Source organism: Rhinolophus sinicus, chromosome 1 (genome assembly GCF_057876585.1).
Source record: "Rhinolophus sinicus isolate RSI-liver-muscle chromosome 1, RSI-T2T, whole genome shotgun sequence".
NCBI lineage: Eukaryota > Metazoa > Chordata > Mammalia > Chiroptera > Rhinolophidae > Rhinolophus > Rhinolophus sinicus.
Window position 1 is genome coordinate 58,580,332 of NC_142501.1, and position 13,313 is coordinate 58,593,644.

The 13,313-nt window shown below is 55.5% G+C and overlaps 2 protein-coding genes across 14 annotated transcripts; both read left to right on the plus strand.

Annotated features, from left to right (window-relative positions):
- The first annotated feature begins 519 nt into the window (after positions 1 to 519).
- On the plus strand, positions 520 to 5,837 carry DTX3 (deltex E3 ubiquitin ligase 3). 6 transcript variants are annotated; one of them, XM_074325490.2, is made up of 6 exons: positions 520 to 938; positions 2,010 to 2,125; positions 2,216 to 2,280; positions 2,484 to 2,558; positions 2,933 to 3,662; positions 4,591 to 5,837. In XM_074325490.2, exons 4-6 carry the CDS (start codon positions 2,530 to 2,532, stop codon positions 4,978 to 4,980), a joined length of 1,149 nt encoding a protein of 382 aa, XP_074181591.2. In that variant the 5' UTR covers positions 520 to 938; positions 2,010 to 2,125; positions 2,216 to 2,280; positions 2,484 to 2,529; the 3' UTR covers positions 4,981 to 5,837. The 6 variants fall into 6 exon arrangements, with proteins under 6 accessions (XP_074181591.2, XP_074181590.2, XP_074181592.2 ...); XM_019742269.3 differs by lacking the exon at positions 2,010 to 2,125 and having other exon boundaries at positions 535 to 938; positions 4,591 to 4,808; positions 5,152 to 5,837; XM_074325492.2 differs by lacking the exon at positions 2,010 to 2,125 and having other exon boundaries at positions 541 to 938; positions 2,914 to 3,662; positions 4,591 to 4,808; positions 5,152 to 5,837.
- A 305-nt stretch (positions 5,838 to 6,142) lies between these two features.
- ARHGEF25 (Rho guanine nucleotide exchange factor 25) lies at positions 6,143 to 13,207 on the plus strand. 8 transcript variants are annotated; one of them, XM_019742249.3, is made up of 16 exons: positions 6,149 to 6,346; positions 6,628 to 6,733; positions 8,938 to 9,152; positions 9,289 to 9,384; positions 9,466 to 9,542; positions 9,731 to 9,797; positions 9,991 to 10,094; positions 10,287 to 10,356; positions 10,467 to 10,556; positions 10,651 to 10,743; positions 10,931 to 10,981; positions 11,165 to 11,242; positions 11,445 to 11,645; positions 11,793 to 11,973; positions 12,262 to 12,377; positions 12,765 to 13,207. In XM_019742249.3, the coding sequence occupies exons 1-16, from the start codon at positions 6,248 to 6,250 to the stop codon at positions 12,873 to 12,875; spliced, it is 1,755 nt and encodes a 584-aa protein (XP_019597808.2). In that variant the 5' UTR covers positions 6,149 to 6,247; the 3' UTR covers positions 12,876 to 13,207. The 8 variants fall into 8 exon arrangements, with proteins under 8 accessions (XP_019597810.2, XP_019597809.2, XP_019597808.2 ...); XM_019742247.3 differs by having other exon boundaries at positions 6,150 to 6,346; positions 12,262 to 12,473; XM_019742251.3 differs by lacking the exon at positions 11,793 to 11,973 and having other exon boundaries at positions 6,143 to 6,346.
- The last annotated feature ends 106 nt before the right edge of the window (positions 13,208 to 13,313 follow it).

Here is a 13,313-nt window from a genome sequence, read left to right on the forward strand (position 1 = left end):
AGAAAGGGGATGGGTGGCAGAGGTTATTGCCAGTCTGGAAGACCCAATAGGGCTTGGCCAAGGAGGTCTGGACTGGTGGAAAAACCTGGCTTGATGTGGCCCCAGGGAAGTGAGTTGGACTGGGGGCGGAGATTGCTCTGATGTGGGAAGCAGAACTGAGCAGAGTTGTTTTTTTTCTTTGAGAGTTTTTAACTCTATTTGAACCATAGGCTTGACACTACTACCACCCCATATCACTTGAAAAAAAACGTATTCACTTCCCATTCTGCACCAACCTCAGTTTCCCTGTCGTGGAAAGAAAATAATCAGAGAAGCACCAATACCCATCTGGGAGAGGGTTGTGGGGGGTCAATCTAGGAAAAGGCAAGAGATGAGGGAGGGATTGAAACAGTTTAGTCCGGGCGTTTGTTTATTTTTTAGATCCAGCGCTTTTCTTTCCACTATGAGTCCTCATCCCATATTATTCCTCAAAGACCCTGATAGCATAAGGATCACAAAACAATTGACCCCTCCTCCCCATCCACCTAGACCAGCAGTCCTCTCTAGCTAGAAGCTGCCAAGCAGCTGGCTGGGAAAGAAAAAGCGAGAGGGCTCCTCCGGGAGCGGGTAGCGAGAAAGGTTGCGTCTCTTAACGGATTTAACCTCCTACCCTCAGTTCCACGACGCCACTCCTTCCCTCCAAAGACTGGGAGGGCGCCTCCATTTTTGTTTTGGGGCGGAAGGGCAGGGTCTTGTGGATAGAAGGGGTCAAAGGAAACGGTCATTGTCACCTGGGCGGGGGAGGAGGTGCAGTTCTCCTTCCCTTTCCCTCAAAGTCTGCACCCCTTAGACACTACCCCCACCTTCAAGGGGTCTCCCCCCCCTTGTTGCTAAGGCCCAGGCCGACATCCCAGCAACAGCCTCAGTCATGTGACCAGCAATGGCGGCGCTGACGAGAGGTAGGTGAGCCCGGCGCCCCCACACCCACCGCGCGCCCCCCCGGACCCGCTCGCACCCCTCGTGCGCTCTCCCGCTGCCCTTGTGCCCCCTCCTCTGTTTCATTCCTCCGTGCGGGGCTCCGGGGCCCCTTCCACGTTTGGTGGATCTTCTTTTTGTTATCCTCCAGCCCTGGCCTCCATTTGGGGGTTTTGGGGACTGCGATCGCGCCGACATGCACCCATACCCAGTGGTAGGGCTCCGGGGGGCTCCACGAGACGGGGAGACGGGGACTTGGGGAGTTGGTTCCGGGTCGGGTCTTGCAGGAGGTCGTGGGGGGAGGGGTGCAGCAGGCTCAGCGATGCCTCCAGGGACCCTTGCCCTTCCCTGCTGCCCCTGCTGTCGGTCCCTATCTGGAGGGAGGGACTGGCCCCGTGTCCCGCCTGGGTTGCCCCAGAGGAATCTAGAGACCCAGCATAAACTGGCCCCGCCTCCCTTTTCTGTGCCATCAGGACTTGGAGCTAAGGACACCTAGGTCCTGGCTTCCCTCTGATGAGGGGTGGAGGATGTTTCACCTGGATAGACAGTACGAGCTGAGGCTCTAGGGTTCCAGTTTCACGTTCTGCATCTCGAAGTGCATCTGGCCTTGAGGGGGTCTATGATAGAGACAAACGAAGAGCCGCTCCCCTTGGGATCACTCATGGCCCCTCTTTCTATTTGAGCTGCATTTGGAGGTGTTGTAGGTGCTGAACATGGCAAGACTCAGGGGAAACCTTAGACTCCTCCAGCGGAGCCCCACCCCTCCCTAAATGCAGACTAGATTGCTGACCGGCTTGCACTTCGTGTGCTGGGTTTGAAAGGTGACAGTGAGAACTTTGTTATTGCAGGGGCTGCTGCCACTTAGTTTCCATTCCAAACGGACTTCAGCAGAAGGGACTTGTTTGGCTTTCAAGGAAGGCTCCCCAGCAATAGGGGCTGAATTATCTGGGACTGTGGAGCACAGGAAATAGTCTTGTCCATGTGATCTGAGGGAGGTGGCAAGAAAGCCCTTCATCTGTGTGGGCTTTCCCCTCCCTGACTTACCTGTGCTCTAGGATTTCTTGAGAGCCTCAGAGCTGGGGAAGAAAAGAGGAAAGTTAGCGTGTTGAAATTCCTTATTTAACAACTTGGGGAGAGGCTGGGGATGGAATTCTGCAGGAGATAAGGAGAGGTAATGAAAGTTTTTGTTTTGTTTCTGGGCAGACTGGGGAAAATGGTAACATATGTCATCATAACCCTTTACCCTCCCCCCTCCCTCCAGTCCTGGTCAGCTGAGTGTGGAAATAGAAGGATTTCTGCTTCTGTCATCGTCCATGAGCTTTCCAGGTATCTGCCTCCTGAGGGAACCTCAACTTTCACCTTTAAATTGGTTTCCTCCATTCTATGTTCAAGTAATCCTATTCCCACTAATTTACACCCAGGTTCCCATCTCTGCTGGGATTGGGGCATATGTGGGCTGCTGGGTTGGGGCATATGGGAAGAGGGAAAGGGGTTTCTCACTTACCCTCCTTTTCCTATCAACCCACCAGGTCACACCACCTACAAGTAGGGAGCAGGGACAGAGAGAGAGCCTGCATGCCGTTTCTAAGCTCTTCAGGATCAAAGTGAGCAAAAAGGAGGGTCAAAAAGTCTCCCCTCTCTTTTACAGAACCCAATTTTCGCCCAGGGAGAGGGAGGGGCAGATTGTTTCCGTGATCTTGGGAGGAGTGAAAGGAGAACCAAGACTGATGCTTGGCTTAGATGAGAATAATGTTTACAAACTTCCTTACTCTTCTGTGGGTGCTGGGGTTTGAAAGAAGTAGAGATAGAAAAAGAAAAAGAACTTGGGGGAAGAGTTGGAGGTTGGACTTTGAGAAAGTAGAGATAATTTAGGGTTGGAAAAGAACCTGAAGTAGGAGGTACTGATATTTGTCAAATGGGGACCCCCCCCACCCTGAGTCCCTTTCACCCTGGGGGCAGTGTCGTTCGTCCTGTCCAGAATGGCAGCCTGTGGAGGCACCTGCAAGAACAAAGTGACTGTCTCCAAGCCTGTGTGGGACTTCCTGAGCAAGGAGACCCCAGCCCGGCTGGCCCGGCTTCGGGAGGAGCATCGAGTGTCCATCCTCATAGATGGCGAGACTTCTGACATCTATGTTCTCCAGCTTTCCCCACAGGGCCCTCCCCCGGCCCCTCCCAATGGGCTCTACCTGGCCCGGAAGGCTCTCAAGGGGCTGTTAAAAGAGGCAGAGAAAGAGCTGAAGAAAGCTCAGAGGCAGGGGGAGCTTATGGGCTGCCTGGCTTTGGGGAGTGGGGGGGAGCACCCTGAGCTGCACCGCCCAGGCCCACCCCCTCTCCGAGCAGCCCCACTCCTGCCCCCAGGGGCACGGGGTCTCCCCCCCCCTCCTCCTCCCCTGCCCCCTCCTCTTCCTCCCCGCCTTCGGGAGGAGGCAGAAGAGCAGGAGAGCACCTGTCCCATCTGTCTGGGGGAGATCCAGAATGCCAAGACATTGGAGAAGTGTCGGCACTCATTCTGTGAAGGCTGCATCACCCGGGCCCTGCAGGTGAAAAAGGCCTGCCCCATGTGTGGCCGCTTCTATGGGCAGCTGGTGGGCAACCAGCCCCAGAATGGGAGGATGCTGGTCTCTAAGGACGCCACACTCCTACTGCCCAGCTATGAGAAATACGGCACCATCGTCATCCAGTATGTCTTCCCACCCGGTGTACAGGGGGTAAGGAGACTGCGGCCTGCCCTTCCCTTTGGTTTTTACCCCAAGCTCCTTCTCTGACCTAGGAAAGCTGGGGGAGGGGAGTGTGTTTGTTAGATGTGACACAGTCTTGCTGCCTCCCAGAATGCATTCCCACTCAGTGCTCTGGAGCTAGGAGGTCCCCTTGAGGTCCAACTTTTTCATCCCCACGACCTCAAGGCACACATGAAAATCAGGTATGAAAGAAAGGAATTGAGTACTATTTCCTCGATGAACTTGGATACTAGCAACTATTCTTGGCAGAGGTGAATTCTGTGGAGATGGTGGCTCAGGTGCAGGCATGCACAAGCAGGAAGGGATCTAACCCTCCTAACTGGGAGTGTTACTCCATTCCAGATTTATGAGAGAGGAAAACCTCGATGACAGTGGAAGTTTAAAACAGAAGTGTTCAAGAGCCTATAGGTGTCTTCCTGCTTGACAAAGAGTAATTTCCAGTTCTGCTTTTCAGAGGGATGAGGAAGCTCTAAAGAAGAGTAATAGAAAAATGGAACAGGTTAGACAGTGCAAGAAGTATTGGAAGTGTTTTCAGGTGGAGAAGGGAAAGCTGAGAGATAAATTATTCTCAGTCTTCACATTTCTGCTGAGTTTTCTGGAGAGTAAGGACCAGCTACCTTCCATCACTTCTGAGAATCCATTTGTTGCTGAATTGAGACTTAAGGGATTGAGACGGGGAGAAAGAACTATTAACAATAAGGGTTTTGTCCAGAAACAGGCTCCTGCTGCCCAGACCCTAGAGTCTCTCCTTCCCTGAAAGGCTGTCAGCCTGTTCTTGCCCTGTCAGCATTAGCTGGGCGTGCACAGACAGAAGGCTGGCCAGCATGACCTTCCACTGGCATGGTGGCCTTAAGATGCCCAGCTGCTCATTGCCTACTTTGCTTCCCACTCCTCCCAGGCTGAACACCCAAACCCAGGAGTTCGGTATCCTGGCACCACACGGGTGGCCTACCTCCCGGACTGCCCTGAGGGCAACAAGGTGCTGACCCTGTTCCGCAAGGCGTTTGACCAGCGTCTCACCTTCACTATTGGCACGTCCATGACCACAGGGAGACCGAATGTCATCACCTGGAATGACATCCACCACAAGACCAGCTGCACAGGGGGACCCCAGCTGTGCGACACTCCTTCATTCCCCTTCCCTTGGCTCCGCCCCTTCGATCCATTTCCACTGAGGGAACAACATCAACCCCCTCCTTCTGGGAGCCTCCTAACTGGAGAGGACCACCCCCAAATTATTCAACCGTCTCTTCCATCCCAGTTTCTCCTGTATTCAACCTGGTCCTGATGTGACCAGCTTAACCTATAGAAATAATTGGGCTAAATTATCTTGGGTTTGGATTACTTTAGGGAAGAGGGAGTGGGGCCACAGTGGGGCACCCAGAATGAGAGTGAGCATGGGGGTAATATGAGTAAAGCCGAACAGCTAACCCTGACCCTCATTTCTCTTTTCTCCCAGGTTTGGGTACCCGGACCCCACCTACCTGACCCGAGTGCAAGAGGAGCTGAGAGCCAAGGGTATCACAGATGACTGAAGGACATCCCCTTTGCCAAGGCCCCTGCCATTCTCTTCCACTAGGACCCAACGGAAGCCTCTGTTCTCCTCTCTCCCTCTGCCCCCCCACATCACAGAGTAGGGGACCTGTCTGACTAGGGAAGGAGTCCAGAGAGGGAGGGGGTAATCCCTTCCCATGTCCACCCACAGGCCAAGTGCCTCAGTGCACTGTGAGCCACTCCCTTCTGACAGATGCTGATCTGGAAGGCTCTGCTTCCCTCCTCCCCTTGTACATACTCCCAGTCTTCCTGCCCCCTCCGTTGCCCTTGGCTTTTTCTGGTATGTGCTGTGCTCCAGTGACTAAGCTGAGAAAGGACCTGGGTGGGATGGGGAAGGTCTCTTGAACACACACCCCCCCCCCCCATACTGTTCACTGCTGAACTTCTGTGCAGGGGAGCCATGACGTGTGTTCTTCAGAAGCAGTTCCCCATCTACCTTAACCTTGTCCTTTCCTATGTCTCTGTTTCTGTCAGTCTGTCTTTCTCCCTCTCTTCTCTGCCCCCTATAAGGAGCCTCCTTACCCTGTTCTGGAATCGCCGCCAGACTGTAGCTTTTAATTTAATAAAAATAAAGTAAAATATGCAACTCTCTATGCCACACCCGTTCTGTTCTGTGGACTGGGTGGGGGTGGGGTGGGAGCGGGACCTGCTGCAAAGGAGAAGGGGGTGGTAATCAGGAAATCCCAGTGGGTCTCCCCTAGTCTCTCTGCCTGCAGAGGGCCTGGGGAAACGGCGTGTTCTCAGTGGGCTCCACAACACTGCGAAGCCCCGGGTCACGCTTCGACTTTGGAATCGGGATTAAGGGGTTTGTTGTTGAACTATGGTTGTAAGAAGGAACAACCCTACCCCTTTTGAAAAGTTTGGCTGGGGTGGGAGTGGGGGCGGAGCCGGGCAGGGGGCGGATTCGGCAGCAGCAACTTCCCGGACGCACGCAGGCTTCAGAGCCCCCCAGCTTCCGTGCCCCCTCGGCCCTGAAACTTGGAGCTGGGTAGGGGTCCAGCATGAAGCCCCCGGACCGCCCTGCCCCTGGCCGCACTGACCGGATACTGGGGGTCATGGGGGGCATGCTGCGCGCATGCGCCCTACCTGGGCAAGAGGGGGTAAGAAAGGGCGACTTTGGTGGGGTTCGGGGGTTTTTAGGGGTCTTCAGGAGGGCTGCACCCCACAACTATGTTTACCCGCAAAAAGAAATTCTGCGGGGCACTCGCAGGAATCTAAGAGTTCCATTAAGGGCCATAGCCACGTTCTGGGTGAACTTTTCACTCCAGCCTTGGCGACCCCTTTATAATAATGTGGATTTTGACAGCTGGGGGAAGGGGGAGGTCAAGGCTGGGCTTGGGGGGAAGGGTTCCCTTACGATCTTTCTATCCCTCCCTCGAAGAGAAGCCCCCTAGGACCGGAGGGGACCGAGCCAGAATCAGCCTGTATGGAGGGTGATCAGAGAGGGGAGCGCAAACTTGAGGTCCCCGCTTGGGCTCCGCTGCCCGGTAAGAAGCTGGCGATGGGGTGGGGCACAGTTTGTCATCTCCTGCGCAAAGTGGTGAATTCAAAAAAAAATCTCTTATTAGCATAAAGGTTCTCATCTAATTTGCATGAGACCCATTTAATCGCTGAGATCTCCAGCTTCTTCTCACCCTCTAGTCCGTTGTGTGTCCCCCACCCAGCCAGTCCCGAGCCCCTGCAGGCAGAGTGTCCCCGCGCCCCACCCCTGGCCCCTCGCCAGCCCAGCCTCCAGGACTTCGCCTTAATTGGTGATTAGCTTCGGCTGGAGTCCTGGGGCCTGGAGGAAAGAAGGGTCCGGCGAGAGGGCGGCACCTGAGCTGTGTTCCCCACAAAGAGCTCCCCATTCACGCATCCCTTCTGGTGGTCCTTGTCCACCCCTGCGCGGCTAGGGACAGCCCCAACCCCAGCACATCTTCGCACAGGCCAAGGCCGCATCCACCGGGCCCTTCTCCACCGCAGAGTCCGAGAGGCGACCCAAGCAGATCCCCCGCCGCACCGTTTAACCCCCACCCCAGCCCTCCGCAGTCAGAGCCGAGATGCGGGAGGGAGGGGGAACCCAGGCTGCGGAGGAGGGGCCGAGGCGCATAGGACGTGGAGTGGGAACGTGGTGGTGCCTGGGGGAGGGGGAGATTGAGGAGGGAACCCGGCGCTGGCAGAAGGGGGGAGAGGGCGGAGCTGGGCCGCAGAGGCCCCTCCCCGCGACTGTACCGCGGCGGGGCCTGTGACTCGGAGAGTCTGCCCCCGCCTTCTCCCCTGCCCGGCCTAGAACCGCCCCCAACCCCAGAGGCCCGAGACGGAGCTGGAGCGGCAGCCGCATCCCGGCCCAGCCTCCCCCACCATCCCTCCCCTCCCCGCTGGACATCTGGACCTTGGGCCCCGCACCGACAGGGTTCCGGAAACCCTCCCCGCCCAGCTCGGCTGCCAAGCCCCGCGCCGCCCTCTCTGCAGAGCCCCCAGCCCTCCTCCAGACCAGACTTCCGCCTACCCCTGGACGCCCCTTCCCCGTTCCCTCCCTCCCCACCTCCCCCAGCCTGGAGCGGGGTAGGAGGGAGGGGGGGTGTGCGCTCTGCGCCGTCCCCGCCCCGCCCCCCGTGATTCCCCCTGCATGGCCGGCCCGGGTGGGGGGCACGGGGGGGCCCGAACGCCATGCGGGGGGGGCACAAGGGGGGTCGCTGTGCCTGTCCCCATGTGATCCGAAAAGTGCTGGCAAAATGCGGCTGCTGCATCGCCCGGGGGGGACGTGGTGAGTGCGAGGTCTCCAGGGCTCAGTGTTGAAGGGGGGGCGGAATGAGGGTCCAGGACTTCTGTTTGCCCTGGCCCTAGGGATTTATTTAGAAGCTGGAGACTGTACCTGTTTTCCAGGAAAGTGGCTTAATAGATGATCTCTAAGATCCCTTCTGCCTCCAAATTTCTATCAGTTCAAGTTAAGGAAACTGGGGAAGGGGCAGGGGACTTCTCTCTTTCCTGTAGTCAACTGGGTATGAGAAAATCCCATCCACAATTCCCTTAAGCCTAGAACCGCATCTTCCCTCAAATCCTTTTGCTGAGAATCTACTTCGGCTTTGAAGAAGGACAGGGGGATGGATGAATGAGGAATGAGGTTGATCTACCCCGGGATTTCTCAAAAATTGCAGCTCCTCTGTCCCAGCCCAGGCCAAAGATAATCCTGGTGACCTCTCCTCCCTTGCCCCTTCTATTGGGTTTGTGCGTGTTGGGGAGGTGGGCTGTGGAAGTCTTTTCTTTTTTTATGAAGATTGCTGCAATTGGTGGGGGAGGGGTCTGGGGCTGGCAGATGAGCTCTTAATTCTTCACCCCCCTTCTCAGAGAATGGTCTGTACCCATTGGAAGGGGGAGGGTTGTAGGAGAGCAGATGGCCACCCCCAGCTTCCAGTGTCTGCCCAGATGGCTGCCCCCACCCCCATATCTGTGCTGTGCTCAAGATATGGGGGAACCTCCACATGTTACTGGGGTTCCAGGCCTGGGGAGCCAGGTGTTTACTGTCCTTCTTCCCAGGGGTGCCCTGGTGAAATTTTCTATCCTGGCCAACTCAAATGAGGATGGCAAGAGAGTGAGCCCTGGGGGAGAGGGGCGGAACATCATAGAGAGGAGATTGGGAGTTTCCTAGGGACCCAGAGTCTGGAGCTGGAGCAATATCTATCACCCCCTTTCTTCCTCCCCACCCTGTTAGAATCCTATTCCATTGCTGGCAGTGAGGGGAGTATCTCGGCTTCAGCTGCCTCCGGTCCGGCTGCCCCCTCTGACCCCAACTCTGGCCTCAGCTCTGGCCCCTGTTCCCCGGGCCCCCCAGGGCCAGTCAGTGGACTGAGAAGATGGTTGGATCACTCCAAACATTGTCTCACAGTGGAAACTGAGGCAGATGGTGGCCAGGCTGGACCATATGAGGTGAGCAGGGAGTATCACAGAAGCATGTAGGACATCCATGAAGAACACTGGGAGAGGGAGCAGGTTGGGGTCTGTTGGTCTTTGGGAAGACACAGCTACTGTTCCTGACCTCAGACAATTGACCTCTGGCCCCCAGAACTGGATGCTGGAACCAGCTCTAGGCACAGGAGAGGAGCTGCCAGAATTGACCCTGCTGACCACACTGTTGGAAGGCCCTGGAGATAAGATGAAGGTATGAAGAAATGGGTCTAGAGTAGCTCCCCTGACGGAGGAAGCATCCATTTGCTTACTCTAGGATGTTCCTTCTTTCCAGCCACCTGAGGAGGAGACTTTGTCCCAAGCCCCCAAGAGTGAAGAGGAACAGAAAAACAAGGCTCTGGAAAGGAGTATGTAAGTGTCCATACACTCTCCCTTCCACCCCCACGCCCCCACTGCACAACTTCCAGGGGACTGTCCCTCACATTTTAGATTTGAGACTTGGAATTTCCTCTGAGATTGACTGTGGTAATGAAGGGGCTTCTTGTCCAGGAGGGAGGAAGTGGCTAAACCAAGGATGTGCACTCCTGCTTTCTTCCCAGGTATGTCCTCGGTGAACTGGTAGAGACTGAGAAAATGTATGTGGACGACTTGGGGCAGATTGTGGAGGTAGTTCCCTTTTCCCTTCCCAGCCCTGGCCTAGCCCTTTCATTCTGCCCGGGGCTAATTTTAAGAAATGCCTTGATTGATGCTCCTCTGTCCCACCTTCCCAGTCCCGCTACATCCCGGACTTCTTGGGGAGGGAGTGTTCCCACCAAAGCTGGCTCCACACACCCCTGCTCTCACCCCAACTTTTCCACAGGGTTACATGGCCACCATGGCTGCCCAGGGGGTCCCTGAGAGTCTTCGAGGCCGTGACAGGATTGTGTTTGGAAACATCCAGCAAATCTATGAGTGGCATAGAGAGTGAGTGGTGGAGTCCTGAGGGCAAAGGGGAGGGGCATATGTCTGGTTGTCTCTGTGTCCCTCCCACCCATGGGCCTATTGTTGCCTGAGGAATGTTTGGATAGGCTCCATGGGGAGCATCACAAGGGCAGACAGCCCTAAGTTGCAGGGGTCTGAGTATTTAACCAACATTTTCTCTGTCAACTCCTCCAGCTATTTCCTGGGGGAGCTACAGCGGTGTTTAAAGGATCCTGATTGGCTGGCTCAGCTATTCATCAAACACGTGAGGCTTGAGAGGGTGGGATGGGGAGGGGCTTGGGATTGGGTGGGGCTCTCTGCAGATGTGCTCTCCCTCCTCACCCACCCAGCTCTTTCTTAAATTGTACCCGTTAGGAGCGCCGGCTGCATATGTATGTGGTATACTGTCAGAATAAGCCCAAATCAGAGCATGTGGTGTCAGAATTTGGGGACAGCTATTTTGAGGTCAGTGGCTGAGGCACCTTGGGAAAAGGGACAGAATCCTCAAGAGCAGGTTTTCCAGGCTGCGTTACCACCCTGTCCTTGTCCCTGTCCCCAGGAGCTCCGGCAGCAGCTGGGGCACCGCCTGCAGCTCAGTGACCTCCTCATCAAACCAGTGCAGAGGATCATGAAATACCAACTGCTGCTCAAGGTCAGGGCCGCCTGTTCCCTGGGTACACAACTGGTTGGGACAGCCCTTTCCTCATTCATCTCCCCAGGGTTCTGAAGGCTCCCCCTAGACTTCCTGGGAGTCCGCACCTGTGTTCTTGGGGGAGGGATGTGAGAGGTTCCTAGGGTATCCTCATGACTTACAGGAGCATTTGTTTTCTGCGTCTTAGGATTTTCTCAAGTATTACAGTAGGGCGGGGATGGATACTGCAGAGCTGGAGGTGAGGACTCCCAGGTCTTCCAGGACACACCACGCACTCCTTATCTTTTTAGTCTTCTGGATTTGCCCAGGGTGGTGTAGAACTGTCTGGATTTTGGGGAGGGGAGGGTTGGGGGTCGAAACAGGTTCTGAAGAGGGCTCTTTCCCAACAATGACTACCCTCCTCTCTTTACCTGCATCCCAGCGAGCTGTGGAAGTCATGTGCTTCGTGCCCAAGCGCTGCAATGACATGATGACCCTGGGCAGGCTGCGGGGGTTTGAGGTATGGGGATGGAGCGGGAAACTGGAGGCCCAGTGCTTTTCTGCCCCATTCTGAATCCTCAGGAAGTCCTTATGGGGAATTGTTCTCTCCTGGTGCTGATCCCATGGTTGGTTGGGAGCGTCAAGGGAAGGAGGGAGGTGCAGAGAGTGGCCCTTTTTCTCTTCTTGTTTTTTTCTTGAAGTCCACTATCCTTTGGTTCTAGGGCAAACTGACTGCTCAGGGGAAGCTCTTGGGCCAGGACACATTCTGGGTCACGGAGCCTGAAGCTGGGGGGCTTCTCTCTTCCCGGGGTCGAGAGCGGCGTGTCTTCCTCTTTGAGCAAATTGTCATCTTCAGTGAGGCCCTGGGAGGAGGAATGCGAGGTGGAACACTGCCTGGATATGTGTACAAGAGCAGCATCAAGGTGGGGAGGGGGCTACAAGGGAGGAGTTTAACTGGGTTGGGGTGAGGCCTCTGAGAGGATGTCTGGCTCTTGGATTTGTTGGAAGGAGACAGGAACCAGAGAGGGCCTGAAGAATTGGGGGGTGCTATCTCTTATTTGCCAATCCAGGTGAGCTGCCTTGGACTGGAGGGGAACCTCCAAGGTGACCCTTGCCGCTTTGCTCTGACCTCCAGAGGGCCAGAGGGTGGGATCCAGCGCTATGTCCTGCAGACTGCAGACCCTGCAGTCAGTCAGGCCTGGATCAAGCAAGTGGCTCAGATCCTGGAAAGTCAGCGGGACTTTCTCAATGGTGAAGCTCTCACCCTCCCTCCCCTGTGTGCTCCCTCAGCCCTTTGACCTTCTGAATCCCTCACCACCCAATCTCCCAACCGTGCCCTCTGACCCTGGCTTCTCCTTGTCCCCTATCACCAGTTTTCCACTACTAGCTCAAGATTTGGTAACTCAGAATCCCCTAAAGTCCAATTTACCTGGATGACAGTCCTTTGGAAGGCAAAATGGGAAGCTGACCTGAACAGAGCCCTCAAGGAAAGGGCCTGTCACTGCTGTAACCCTCTTTCTGTTCTTTTCTTTGCCCCAGCATTGCAGTCACCCATTGAGTACCAGAGACGTGAGAGCCAGACCAACAGCCTGGGGCGGCCAGGAGGGCCTGGGATGGGAAGCCCTGGGAGAATTCGGCCTGGAGACCGGGCCCAGGTCAGCACACACACACCCATCAATGGCTCGCTCCCCTCCCTGCTGCTGTTACCCAAAGGGGAGGTGGCTAGAGCCCTCCTGTCCCTGGACACACAGGTATGAAGAATGGTGTTCCCTGGTTGCAGGGGTAGAATAGGGAGGGTCTCCCTTGTTCTGGGATCCCCAAACCCCTCTCCCGAGTATCATTCCTCTCTTCCACCGCCTTCCCTTCGTCTATCTGCCCTTCCCACTTCCTGTCTCTTACCCTCCCCCCTCCACTTTAACTGAGGGTCTCAGGTAATCTAAGATGTCTGGCAGGAGGTGACTTCACTAGGGGCTTACACTGAAGAAAGGCATGAGGGTGGATTCCTGAACTTTTTTGATCCTCCAACTTGAGTCTTTCTTCAGACCCTCAGTGACATCCCCCAGACTCCTCGTGACTCTCCTCCAGTTCCACCAATTCCAAACACTCCTCCCTGCCAGGCCAGACTTGCCAAGTTGGATGAAGATGAACTGTAACTGGTGAAGGCCATGGGGGTGGTGCTGACTCAGCCACTCTCTTCCCCAAGGAACTTCAGGGCAATCCTTCTGGCACCGCCCCGAATTCCTCCCTCTAGGTGTGTCTGGAGGGTGGGCAAGGCTAGGAGTGGTGTCAACTTGGAGGAGGGTACGTAGACTCAAAAGGACTTGTTTCTGACCCAGGGACACAGGTTCCTTTAGCTCCCACCCCTATGCATGCATCAGGATATGTGGGTGGTGGGAGGGCTGGGGCAAGGGCCAAATAGACGTTACTGGTTTTGTTTTTCATTTTGTCTTTTCTGTTTTCTGAGAATAAAAGTTTTGTTATATCAGTGGGGCTGCTGTCTTGGCAGAGGGAAGGGGAGGCTGTGGTAGGAATAAGTGGGGTGAAGTTGTACGGAAGAGCTTAGCTGGCTCCTCAAATCAGTTTGAGAAGGG